This window comes from Gymnoscopelus microlampas, assembly GCF_963454915.1.
Source record: "Gymnoscopelus microlampas genome assembly, chromosome: 13".
NCBI classification, from domain to species: Eukaryota; Metazoa; Chordata; class Actinopteri; order Myctophiformes; family Myctophidae; genus Gymnoscopelus; species Gymnoscopelus microlampas.
The window spans coordinates 23,848,022-23,862,011 of NC_139950.1; the positions used below are offsets into that span (position 1 = coordinate 23,848,022).

Sequence of the window (13,990 nt, forward strand, 5' to 3'; positions counted from 1 at the left end):
GTCAGGGCTCTCAATACTGCACATTGGTGGAGGAGGAGGGGCCGCAGGGCGACCGCACACATCGCTGAACCAATGGTAGCCCACGGATGTTTCCTCTGGGGATTTACAATCTGCCCCTCTATGCCACATATCATCCGCACTACAGGGTCTTCACTGACCGAGCCACGGCCCCACTGACCCTCATGACGCTACGCCACTTATATGAGTTGCCAAGTGGCCGCGGGCGCAACGTGGGCGTGGCCGCGGGCTAGACGCGAGCCCCCGCGTAGCGGGGGCGAGCTTCTAGTAATGCTAATTATCAAATAAATACTGCCCACTTTGATACATTTGTAATTAACCTCAGCTGAAATGCATTGTCTTCAAACATTTATTTTTGTCTGTTGTATAGGAAGTTTACGGTGTCCAATAAGATTCCAGACACTAAAGGATGCCAAAAGTGTTGCGTAGGTGAGTCTGTAGTCTCTGTACTCTTGAACCTCAAAACAACAAACCATACAAAGCAGAGGACGTGATTGTTAATTGATTATTTGTGTTGTTTCTCACACAGTGCGTAACCCGTACACAGGCCATAAGTATCTGTGTGGAGCCTTCCAATCCAGTGTCATCCTGTTGGAATGGGTGGAGTCCATGCAGAAGTTCATGCTCATTAAGGTAAATAGTGTTGTGTTCCCTTCACCACTATCTTATTATTTAGTTAGACTGCTCTGTGGTGGAAAGGAAAATTAAAATGGCGAGGGATCGGGAGAGTTGTTTGCGGTTGTTATTTACACATTCCCTGCCATTGACGGAGATCTCCGTCATTTCAAATCCAATACTTGACTGCCGTTGTAAAATCATGTTTTTAGAAATTACGCTAGAGGGCGCTCTTTGTTACAAGAAAATGTAACTTTGACGAAAGAAATATCAAAGACAAATAGTTCACTGTGTTGTATTATTACCTCGAACTGTCTATGACTATGTCAAGCAAGTTTCAAGTGTCTCTGCAAGTTGATTTTCATACCGAAACTACCGACTACTGAGAAAAAACAAGTACCAAACAGTTGTCAGTGAAGTAAAGTGACTCATAGGCAACGGGCTCAACATGCCAAACCACCAGTATAGTCCTTAAAGCACCGGTTCTCATAGTGAGGTCCGGGGACCCTCAGTGATCCCTGAGGTGGTTCCAGGGGTCGCCAGCAAAATGAGGTACAGTATAAAAACGCTCCTATATTTCTTTTTTCGCGGTCCCTGGCACACAAAATCTTTTCCAAATGGGGTTCCACAGCCAAATGCATATCAATTTGTGTGAGAACCACTGCCTGAGAAGCATACTTATCCATTACAATTTAACCATAGCACTCCCTTCCCTCTCTCTCTCTCTCTGACTCTCCATCACTCGCTCTCTTCCTCCAAACAGAGCATAGACTTCCCGTTGCCATGCCCGTTGGAGGTGTTTGAGATGCTGGTGGTCCCGGAGCAGATGTACCCTCTGATCTGCGTGGCCGTCAGCAAAGGCACAGAACTCAACCAGGTGGTGCGGTTTGGCACCGTCAACCCAAACGCCACCTCCTCCTGGTTCACCGAGGCCGGTAAGGGTGAGGATTGCAGTGGTGGAAGAAGTACTCAGATTTGTTTTACTTTGTCAAAAGTAGCAATAACACAATATAAAAATACTCTGTTACAAGTAAAAGGCCTGTATTCCCAATTTTACGTGGGTAAAAGTACAAAAGTATTGGCATCAAAATATACGTACAGTAACAAAGCAAAAAATGTCCCAAAAGGCTGGGGGTGGGGATGCTTATATTGTATGCATTTGTAAAATCTGCCTTTAGATTAAAGGAGTAGTTCACCCAAAATAAAATACTTATTTTCTATCAATTACACAACCCATGAAGCCTTAAATTCATGGAGATTTTTTAGTTTTCGACGCATTCCTAAGCCAATAATTTGATGACCGCCTGCGTTTCCGGTAGAGACTCAAAGAGTCTCCATTGAGTCTCCTACCGGAAACACAGCCGGTCATCAAATTATTGGCTTAGGAATGCGTCAAAAACCATGAATTCAAGGCTTCATGGGTTGTGTAATTGATAGAAAATAAGATTTTATTTGGGTGACCTACTCCTTTAACACGTAATTTCAAACGTTCTCTCTTGTTCCAGACACACCACAGACGTGTGTGATTCACGTCACTCAGCTAGAGAGAGACACCATCCTAGTGTGTCTTGACAGTGAGTAACACACAACTCACACTCACTGATGTTCATCCCCCGATCTGTACATGTACTGTAATACATAGCAGATTCATCTCAACGTTCCTTCTTCCTCCTTATGTCTTTCACTCTCTCCCCTTTTCCTTTACTACTCCCTTTCTGCCAACTCTGTGTGTCTCTCCCGCCTGTCTGTTTATACTCTCACCTCTGAACCACTGTTCCTCCCTGTCCTTCTCCTTCCTTCTGTGTCGTTCTCGTTCTCTCGCTCTCTCTCTCCCCCCCTCTCTCTCTCTCTCTCTCAATCTAGGGTGTATAAAGATAGTCAACCTTCAGGGCAGGTTAAAGTCCAGCAGGAAGCTGTCAGCAGAGCTCACCTTTAACTTCCAGATTGAGTCCATAGGTAAGGACACAAAAGCAAACTATTTTTACACATAGTCCACAGCCCCTATGTGACAATGAAACGGATAGGCTTGCATCCTATAATACATTGCAAAACCCAAAACCCAAAAAATCCCCGTGTCACTGTGTCGGACTAAACACAAAAACAACATATCAATGTCACTAACAACACAAGCCACAACGTGCACAATTACCTTGCGCAGTCTGTAGGCCACTTCTCACTGCTCAGCACACATCTGCCCCATCGAAGCATAATTAATTGCGGCCAACACAAACTCACAACATTACGCTCGGCCATGTTGTTCCTTAGCGTCATCGCTGACCACCGCCCAGCGAGACCCAAACACCGCCAGCCGGACACAATTTCGTCTACACCATTGTGTTACCTTTTATTCCCTCCGAGGTGGAAACTGGAAAGACTGCTGACCTTCCCTTTAGCTGCCAGCATGCAGTTGCCAAGTTGCGCGCGCCAAATAAGCAGTAGGGTCTGTGAATTTTCCTCCATTTGCCTCCATGGAGGCTTGCTCAAAGTCGATTACAAGTCGCTTACAATAACAGGACATGGCAACACTGCCCTCTAACAGACAGTGAGCCCCGTCCAACTCTGTCTCTGATTGGCTTAACCTGAAAATGTACCCTGTGTTAACCAATCATCGTCCTATCTACCACTTTCACTTATTCATCATGTTAGACTGAGAGGAACCACTCTATTCAGCCTGCTGGCTGCTGCACGCTGTCTGCCTGTTGAATGACAGGCAGAGAGAGGAAGGTTGCTTCGCAGAAAACACTTCATTTGGATCACATAACGTAACACAAGTAACGTACCAATTTCAATCACAGTAACTCTAACTGAATGGGAAAAGGTAACGCGTTACGTTATTAGTTAACGCAAATAGTAGTTGCGTTATGTAGTCCCAACGTCAGTCCCAAGTTGGGACTGACGTTGGGTGTGCTAAGGGGGGCGCCGTACCCTTAGTTCTGACACTGTGGGGGCTGGGGGCTCGCGCGTGCTCCACATGCACTCACCGTCAGCGGCGGTCGTTAACACCTTAATGTTTAAACAATAGCCTGTCAAGGTTCGCGCCGTCAGTTCTCAATAGCCTCTACCTGGCTGCTTCGCATAACATTAGGCTATACTGGAGAAAAGCCACGGACTTGAATTGAATGCGTACATTCCTCTCACAATGAGAGACAACAGTCTCTGCACTGCAGAGTGTGAAGGGGATCGCTTAGCAGAGGACCTACTTATGTGTGGGTGAGTCTATGTAAAGGGCTTTTATATAAAACTAAAAGGAAAATAAAATAATTGATTAATTGAAACAAAAATAAAAACAACAAATTAACAATGCAACAAAATAATAAGAAATATAAATACATTAATAATCACATGTTGAATACCTACAGTATTTCAACTAGCACTGAGCTGAGTGGCTATGTGCACATGCCTGCGTGCGCACGTGACATCATAAAATAGAGCACCCTTAGTTCAAAAATCCACAGCTCACCACTGGTCCCAACACTGGTGGGGGGGATTGAAAGACAGAACAGTACACTACAGATGCGCTCCAAAGATGTCACAATATTACACATTACAATACTATGTATTATTATGTATATTATATCTTATGCTATAATAAAAATTATATTAATGATGTTATATATTATATTGTTATATATTATTGAATATAACATGTTAAAAAGCTGTTCGCCGGATTGACAGACAGAGCCAGACACACGGAGTGGACTCCCCACTACCAGGGGTGCAGCAATATCTTATGCTATGATAAATATTGTATTAATGATGTTATATATTATATAACATCAAACATAATAATACATTATTATATCATAATTTCATATGATGTATTACAGTACATAACACATATTTAACATATACATTATATCTACAATATACATATACATAGTATTATGACATATGAATACATACATATTTAAATATATTTTTAAAATAAATATAATATACACATCAGCCATAAATGACACAGTCTTTACAACGGCTCTTTCAAAGGGGTTCGCGATGTTTTCATTTGTATCCAACGATTTTGTTGGCTAGGGAGCTAGCGGGAAGGCCGCGACCTATACTTATAGTACATAATAACACATACTTACAGTCACATATAAATTATATCTACAATACAAACAAACATACTATTATGACATATCAATACATACATATTTATATCTATTTCTACGTATCTATAATATACACCTGAGCCATAAATGAGTCAGTATTCACAACGCCTCTTTGAAAGGAACAGAACCCCACGATCCGCCTCCCTTCAAAGACACATAAATCCCATCTCTACTGCCCACTCTGTGCTGCAGCGACACGGACACAGAGAGAGGGACACGGAGGGACGAACAAACACAAAGCCCCGCGCAGCGGATGGGTTCGAGGGGCGCGAAGCGCCCCGAGAATCTAGTTTAAAACAAAAGGGGAAACAAACTAACTATCCTGTAACTCCAGCGATATATTCTAGTCTTTTGTTTGACTCATTTTAATGCATTTTGAAATGGTGACATTCACAGTAACTAATACTGCTGTGGACATGTGTCTGTTTGCAGTATGTCTCCAAGACAGTGTGCTAGCGTTCTGGAGACACGGGATGCAAGGAAGGAGTTTCAAGACAAATGAGGTGAGATTGACTTTCTGTGTGACTTTCTGTCACAAGAACATTCAAGATGCATCATCCTTTCTCATCAATGCATTGTCGCCGATCAGTTTAAAGTTAGACTAAAGTCTCTCTCTCTCTCATTCATCAGATCACTCAGGAGATCTCTGATAGCACACGCATCTTCAGACTACTGGGGTCAGACAGGTGAGGCACACCACGTGCACACGTCTCCACACACAAATAGACACCTGCTGTATGCAAGCATTCACATGCACACACACTAACAAACATTTCACAACTCACACCAAAAACATATTTGATCAAAATCTTGTATACCATGTCTAACCATCTCTCACAGTCTCACATACACACGCACACAGTGTCTGTTAACATGCCTATCTGATGTTTTGTCAATGAAGAGACTTGGACAGTAGCGATTCCATGACAGAGACAGGGGCTGAGAACAGAGGCCTTACTCAGCCCAGGTACACTCACTTCCCTGGGCACAGCCAGCCCAAACTCCGATTCTCTATCTCGGGTGGTGATGGAGGTCTGCTTTAAGGGAGAGCGGTTCTTTATTGGGAGTCTTGAGGTTTAAGGAATGGTGTGTGGGGTGGACAGAGAGAGTATTTGTGTGGGCCATTCGGGTTGTACGGGGGTAAAGTTCCTGCCCACTACCGTGGATTCCTCTATGGTGCTTCCGGCTTGACCGGACGCTCCAACAAACACAATTGGCAGTGTTCACGGGTGGGAAGCCAGTTGGATAGGGATTTCTGTTTTTAAGTTATATCTTAACTCTGTTGGAACTAACTTGCACAGTGCAGCCACTTGACTTTATACTAAGTTATAGCATATAAACTATGCTACGTTTAAAATTGCACATAGCTGGTGGAGATACCGCCACCACCACCACAATCATAATTACCTGGTAAATCACACCCATACGGTATAAACACTTTTGTCAAAATCACATGTAAAGACTGACGGATAGAAAGCATCAGTTACGGGCTTATAGTGAGGCCACTTGATGCACCTTGAGGCCACATTGAAGGTGGGAGAATTTGAAGCATAGAGCATCCCTACCTTTATATTCGACTAGTTTGCCGTTATATAGAACAGGGCACTTTTGTATGTCATTCTCCCCATCCATATTGTTGTCATTTGAAGCGCTGACGTCACCAGATCATATGTGCAAAGGAACACAAGACGGTTTACAGTTCACAAACAAACCACAAACAAAATCCTTTTTTTCAGCCATTTATAATGGTCAAACACAGTGAGAACCATGCCTTTATGCCATTATACACATTGTATTTTGGTGTTCTGTGCCCCTCGGCGATGCTCTAAAGGGAAACCGAGCTGCCGTGAGCTCTAAAAGACGCGTCAACAGGTTTTGATGCGTCACCACGTGACGCCTCCAGTTTCACTATACTGTAGCTGTTAAATACAATGGGTGCATTTCTTGGTGTCGAGCGTCTGATGCTTTCTATCTGTCAGGGCCTTAATGTCCTCAAGTTGGCACGGTGCCCAGGTGCTGCAGAGCCTCCCAGTTTGTTGTAAAAGGCTTAATGCAGAGACATCTTTCAAAGTCCTCTTTTTCTCTCCTATCGTCTGCAGCGGTTGCTAAAGCTATGTGGGACCAGGGGAGGGGATAGAATTACTATAAATCCTGGCCACGGCTATGCTGCTACCCTTCTGTTTCCTACGTTTTCTGGTCTGCTTTCACTGTGTACTAACAAAATAAACTGGTGAAATGTCAGAGGAGGGCAGTGAACAAAGTTAGATTAGTTAATTGGTGTTGTTGCATGTGTGTGGCTGACTGTGTGTGTGTGTGTGTGTGTGTGTGTGCGTGTGCGTGTGCGTGTGTGTGTCTGTGTGTGTACGTGTGCGCGTTTCTGTGTGCGTGCACACGTTATTCCAGGGTGGTGGTGCTGGAGAGCAGGCCAACAGACAACCCTACCGCCCACAGCAACCTCTACATACTGGCTGGCCATGAAAACAGCTACTGAGAGACACAGTTCACACTTAACTCTCCAGCCTACCGGCAATGCAGCTCCTCTTCTGGCTACGCAACTGGCAAACCCAAATACCCTCTTTCTACCCAAACATTCACCAAGTACCGCCTGTCTTTGATTGGCCTTCCGGCAACACAACTGGAGAATTAGCAGTCACACTGGGAAGAGGGTAAAGTTGCCACAGTTTCTGTTTCAGCCAATTAAAAATTAGCGTCACACAGTAGTGGTTAGTCGGGCCTAATGTAACACAGGTCAGCATGTTACAGCACTGGTTAGACCTGGTTACTTAGCTGATTTTCTGAGCAGTGTGCAGGAGTGATGGACGCAGGGAATAACCGCTTACTTGGAACTTTTACATGGATGCCACTTAACGGTCTAGTTTGTCAACGGAAATCAACATGGGAGTAGGGTGAATGGTCTGCCCGTCAGCCAGTGTTGTGATGGCTAAATCTGACAGTAGGGTGCCAACGAAACATGTCCGTATTCAGTCATACCCTTTGCTTACCTTGCTACATACCCCACTGCACCATGGGAAACCAAGATCGACATGAACACACTGCTCCTACTAGTACTACTACAGCTACTACTGCTATAGCTTCACAGAAGAGCCATCCTACGGAGAAAAACAAGCCTTTCACGTCCTTCTTCCCTTACTTACTCTTTTGTTTTTTTAACCTCACTTTTATTTATTGCAGCATGATGTAACTAAGACAACCAGGATTACTTTTTTATTTTCTTTTTCTTTTTTTAAATGAAGAAAAACAAAAAAACTAAAACACAAAAAAAAGCTTTGCCACTCCCGTAAGCATTGAGCTCTCATCCCTGACACCACACAAGTGCTTAATTGACCTCTATTTAATTGTTGTAAATATAAATGTGTATTTTTTTTTGACAGAGAGGAACACTAAAGCCTGGTTGTGTAGATAGACTTGTGTATAGGTTGTTCTGTGCGACAGACAGATAGATGAACAGACAAGAATGGGACTCTGGGGTGACATCATTGGTGGTGGTGAGTGATGGGGGTGGGGGGGCGGGTGCGGGCGGGCGCAATTAATTAACTTCCTTGTATCCACAGTCACATAACGATCGTCAGAAAGGTGCCAAGGTATCCCCACCCCACTCTACTCTGTCCCAACCAACATTCTCCTCAGGTGAACATTTGCAGTAATACAATGATAATATTGTAAAAGTGTTCTGGAGGCTCAGGATTGGACTGAGCAAACACAGGAAGCAGCACTGATTGGGTCATTTTCATTCATGCATCATTGTCATCTTTGGTGGTATACACAGTAAAATCGTCAGTGTTTATTTATCCATTCGTAACTCAGAGAGTTTGCAGATTTAACCCAAATGGACCCTCACGGGTCTATTTGATTACATTTGTTAAATTAACATTCAGGACTTTACTGTGTAGACATTTTTCACTTCCTGGACGTTTTTGTCATTGTCGTTGTCAAGAGAGATGGATGATGTTTCTATTTATGTTTGTGTCTCATAGTTTGACATCATGATCAATGTTTTAAATGTTTCAATTATTTGTTTTATGCTTCCTTTTAATCGAATGCTTCTTTCACTTTCCCATCATTGTTTTAATTTTTTAACAAATTTTTAATACTATGGAACCACTGGTGTTAAAAATAATTGCACAGAGAAAAAAAAGGTATTTGATATACAAATGTGATGTCATAATATATGACCTTGTGTTTATGCACAGTATGTGTGTAGACTTAGAATATTTGCATACATATGCATTGCGTACTGTACAGGACAGACCTTTGAAAAGTGACAGTTGTAACTTGTCACTTGTCAAACAACTTGTTTGACAAGATAACAAAAATGGATGTAAATGCTACAATTTACATAATTTATAAATCAATTATTTAACTACTTTGCTCAGATTTAGAATGTTGGCTCATTTATTGTTCTGCCCATGGTCTTGTTTGTTTTGGCCTATGTTAAATACCAGCTTGGTATGGTTTGTACTCTAGGGCAACACAGTGAATGTTGTACTGTACCGAAAATGCACAGAAATACAGAAGACATTTTAGTATACTATTCTATGATTGAAAACTTGCCTAGTGTGGAAGGAAATCATGAGCAATGCTTATATCTTCAACATGGTTCGGCTACATGTAAGTTATTATGATGCAGTAAACCCCACCATCTGGTACTAAAAAACTAACAAAAAAACAGTAGTTAAGCTGAAATACTGTTTGAGCCAGTTCTGTCCAGCGATGAAGCGAGCAGATGTGGGAGAGATTTGGAAGAATTGAAATTACGTTGAAATCTGCAAGGCATTTACGTGTGTATTCTAGAGTTTTAGCTTAATCGTCTCAGCTGTGACTTTTCAATGTCTGAGTCCTGTGTGAGATATACACTACAACCATGCATACTGTTATGCTAGCTAGGTATGCACTGTGCCATACTGTATGTATGAGAGTTGACATATACTGCAAGTCTTTACAAGCTGTGACACAAGAGGTCTCTTCAGAGGACATGAACACTATAGCTGACCATTGATGAGATACCATGGCTGAGATTATAAAGGCTGTATTATAATTGATAGGAATGTTCCCATAGCCCACAAGGTAGGCACATTTGGGGGAATACCTGTACACATTGGATTCAAGCTCTTAATAGGTTATCACAGTTGTCAAGCCAGTGCTAAAGTTGTAGCATGTCGTGTAAACTTAAGCGTAAAGTTGCTTAGCTCAGCATTATAATACTACTCTATTTACCCATCTGCAACTCATGATGAACCCATTGTGTATATATATTCCTTGGCTGCCTTAAATTTACCTTTAACCACTTAAACCCTATATGCTTAGTTTGCTGGAGTCCCCAAGGGCTCTAGATTAGGTCCTCTCCTTTTTTCACTACACCAAATCTCTTTGCCGAAAATAGCTGATCTACAACGCAATGGATTTTGAGCCTGTGGATCGTCTATTTTCACGCAATGTTTGGGCCATAATAGGCATGCTAGGGTTCAGGTGGTTAAGTAGGACCTGTCACAATCCAGGGTTGTTATGCAGACCCATATTCTGCCAAGAACTCATAACTTATATTATTATTATTACGGCTCTGGGAATCCAAATATCATTGGTTTTAATCATACTGTACTTGAGAAAGCACACTTAATATGCCACCCAAGAAATTGTTAGTATTGTTCCCTATATGTTGTGCCCTTTGTTCCCTATTGGCTGGCTGCGAACTAGCAAGGGGTTAAATGTCAAACAGTTGAACGCTACTGTTGGAATGTGGGGTCGATCAATCTTCAGCTCAGGACACTGAGAAGTGATCTGAATGGCTATTTGGAGTACATTTTGAGTTTCAAAGTGAAACATTTACGTTTAAACATTTGAATAATTAGTGAAACATTTACGTTTAAACATTTGAATAATTAAAGTAGATAAAAGTAGATTTAACTTGTTAAAGTCCACTTCTTCCAACTGCACTGAAAATGAATCGACCCTCGCACTAACTGGTGTTTTTGCCATAATGACGTGTTATTTTTTTTTTTTTTTTACCATTACTCACCAGTGCAAGTTGATCTTAATTGCAGGATTGCCACAGCCTGTTCTTGCCATAGTCGAGTAGTTAATATAATTGTGTAATAATAAACTTTTTGATGAACTATAAAATTGCAAAGAACACAAAAGACAAATAGAGGTTTAACAAGACTCTACAATGGCTTAAAATTCTACATTTTCATACTTACACATGCCAAAGACTAGTGGGCACACACGAGAGAGAAAGTGTCAAATATCACAGAACTCTACATAATAATCAAACATTCTCTTCAAAATACAGGCAAGACAAAACAAAAATTGCCAAGTATGTGCTGTCATTTACAACAATTTATACTTTTGAACAGCAGCAAACTAGATAAACATGCCTTAAGGTACAATTCACATGTAACCAAGTGAATGGATTAACTTGTTAACAATAATTTCCTCAGCGGCTCTTTGGGCCTTGGTCGGCTCTACACTTGGTCCAGCAGTGGCTTGTTATACAGTAGAGACCCAACATAATTATCTTTTAGTAGTCATTGTCCCTTATTAACCAATTATGCACACATTGGGCCTCATGCACGAAACGTGCGTTACGATCATACTGTGATCCTAAAGCGTTCATGCGAGTGTTTCCATTTTTCCATATTTCCTCATGGCCTCATGCTCCTTGTTTTCAGCTCGAGTGTTCAGCTTTCTGGACAGTTGTCACTAACCCCCCTAATATGGTTTGGGTCCCAATTTCCAAGGTGATTCATACAGTATATGAGCTGATATGTGGGAGCCCTAAGGAAAAGCGACTCACTCCTGAAATTGGATTAACTTCCTGTTAAATGATCATCACAGCCCTGTATTATCTAGCCAATAACCTGTCCAATGGAGATTAACTAAGAAACATTCCTTGTGTTGGGGCTGAGTAGCATGATGTTAAGGAAAACATACTATGAATGTTACATTTTTTTAATGTAATGTCTAAATTGCCTTGTTTGAAATTTTAATGGCCAAATTTAGATGGGTGTCTGTACCTTGTGCAATGTCTTAGATGAAATAAGATCTTAAACAGTGAGTTGTCTCATTATAAAGTACACACAATAAGTGGTGTATAAGTTTAGTGTAAAATGAAAAACAGTACTCTATGATTCACATTAAAATGTCTGTTGTATAGTCTGTAGAGATATGTAAATGAACAAAACCCACAGAAATGGCTAATATATTTGGCAAAACTTCACAAGAAGACTGCACTAAAGGACACCATGTTGGCACCTAAGCTCAACAGCTATGGAAATTATAATTTCATATTGCAGGTATCAACATGGCCTCCCATCGGCCTGTTTGCCAAAATGTAACCTGTTTCTGTAGTATTGTCCCAGCCTGGGTCAGGTAGTGTTCCCCAATAATTGTTAGCATTGTTGGCGTTCCTAGGTGGCAAAATCTGTCTTGCTAGTAGCTACTCCAAGCAGAATAAAACAAGCTGAATTATTTTCAAATACTATTTGGCACAAGTCTGGTCCCAGAATTTAAAATAACACTACGCAGTAGGTCTTTTTTATGTTGCTTACTACAGTACCATCATCATTCATTTTCATATTGCAATGCACACGTTATAAAATGTATATATTGTAAAATAAAAATCAGTTTGTTTTACATACTGTATAATTGCCTATATTTTGTTTCAGAAGTGTAACAGATTTATGAGATGACAGGTTAACACATTAAAAAGAAGGAACTGAAAAACTCATGTCTGTGTTGTTTTTTTCCTTGTGGTTCTAAAGTGCAGGCCAATGTAAGGCCCCTATCTGTTTTTTCTCACTCTCTGCTGAGCTTTATTATCACCAGTGGTAATCCTGGAAGCAGGATATAGGTACCTGGTCAACCCCCCCCCCCCCCCCCCCCCCCTTTCCGTAAATCCAATTTGCTTTTGACTCAAGTCCCGCCACCCGTACAACAAGGCGGTACAAGAGCTGCTCAGGTCCATCCCTGAGGACCTGTCTACAGAGCCATGGCTGGCGACAGCCTGAAAGTGGGAGTCGGCCGGGCCCACACGCATCCACTGTTACACCCAGGACCCGGGAGGCGGCATTAAAGAAGAGGAACTGCCACGCCGGCAATGGACCCTGCTGAACCGCCTGCGAACCGGGGTCGGATGCTTCAAAACATCCATGTGGAAGTGAGGCCTGGCGGACGGAGCAGCATGTGAATGTGGGACCTGAGACGAGGGCGTGGCTGTACGCTACTGAACTTGACATCTGATGATGACACACGAAAGAAGGCGAAGACAGTCGTAGTGAGTTGACAATTTATTTTTTAAAGTTGCTTAGGTTCTATTAATGCTAATAGAATTACACTTTTTTATTATTAGCGGTGCCAGCCGCTCTACATTTGACCGTGTGTGTATGTCTGTCGGTCCGTCCGTCCGTCCGTATGTTTGCGGATGGCAAAGATGCAACACATGCGCCCCTTCAAGACATGCACACACACACACACACACACACACACACACACACACACAGAACATGTGGTCCTGCGAGGTACACCTTTGCAACACATGCGCCACTTAAAGACATGCACACACACACACACACACACACACGCACTGCGCACGCGCACACACACACACACACACACACACACACACAGAGAACATGTGGTCCTGCGAGGCGCACCTTTGCAACACATGCGCCACTTAAAGACATGCACACACGCACACACGCACACACACGACTGGCCTGCACGTGTGCACGCACGCACGCGCACACACACACACACACACACACACACACACACACACACACACACACACACACACACACACACACACACACACACACACACACACACACACACACACAACCTTTATAACTCAAATCTTCTCACCCAAGTTAAAATGAGTAAACATACTTAAAAGTCGATAAAAAAAGTACAAATACTCTTTTAGTACCGCCTCAATACCAGTCTGAATGCCAGCGCCCACACATCAAATAGATTTGTACCAACTGAATGACAGCACACACTGCGGTGCCTACAAACAGAGTAGGCACCGCTTACTCACACTGGGTGTGATTTTTTTTTGTTAGTTAGGTTAGTTTTTTAATGCTTTTAACAAAACATTTTAAAAAATGTTTGAAGTTGTGAATCCTAATTGTCTTAGCATACGTGGCAAGGGCGTTTTCTGTTTAGATGGAGAAAAAAAAAGGAAACCAGACCAAAACATTGTATAAATCTTATGTAATTCATATATATAA

At 42.1% G+C, this 13,990-nt stretch overlaps 1 protein-coding gene across 15 annotated transcripts in view; it reads left to right on the top strand.

Annotated features, from left to right (window-relative positions):
• Positions 1 to 12,473, top strand: part of LOC311058141 (mitogen-activated protein kinase kinase kinase kinase 3-like) — a 58,058-nt gene extending 45,585 nt beyond the window's left edge. For 9 of the 15 annotated variants that reach the window (XM_084075456.1, XM_084075459.1, XM_084075468.1 and 6 more), the window contains 9 exons: positions 389 to 447; positions 548 to 651; positions 1,397 to 1,574; positions 2,139 to 2,207; positions 2,497 to 2,589; positions 5,175 to 5,245; positions 5,373 to 5,428; positions 5,644 to 5,709; positions 7,146 to 12,473. In XM_084075456.1, coding sequence (XP_083931582.1) covers positions 389 to 447; positions 548 to 651; positions 1,397 to 1,574; positions 2,139 to 2,207; positions 2,497 to 2,589; positions 5,175 to 5,245; positions 5,373 to 5,428; positions 5,644 to 5,709; positions 7,146 to 7,233 — 784 coding nt within the window. In that variant the 3' untranslated portion in view covers positions 7,234 to 12,473. The remainder of the gene's footprint in view (positions 1 to 388; positions 448 to 547; positions 652 to 1,396; positions 1,575 to 2,138; positions 2,208 to 2,496; positions 2,590 to 5,174; positions 5,246 to 5,372; positions 5,429 to 5,643; positions 5,710 to 7,145) is intronic. The other 6 variants (XM_084075463.1, XM_084075460.1, XM_084075461.1 and 3 more) reach the window with 3 other exon arrangements.
• The last annotated feature ends 1,517 nt before the right edge of the window (positions 12,474 to 13,990 follow it).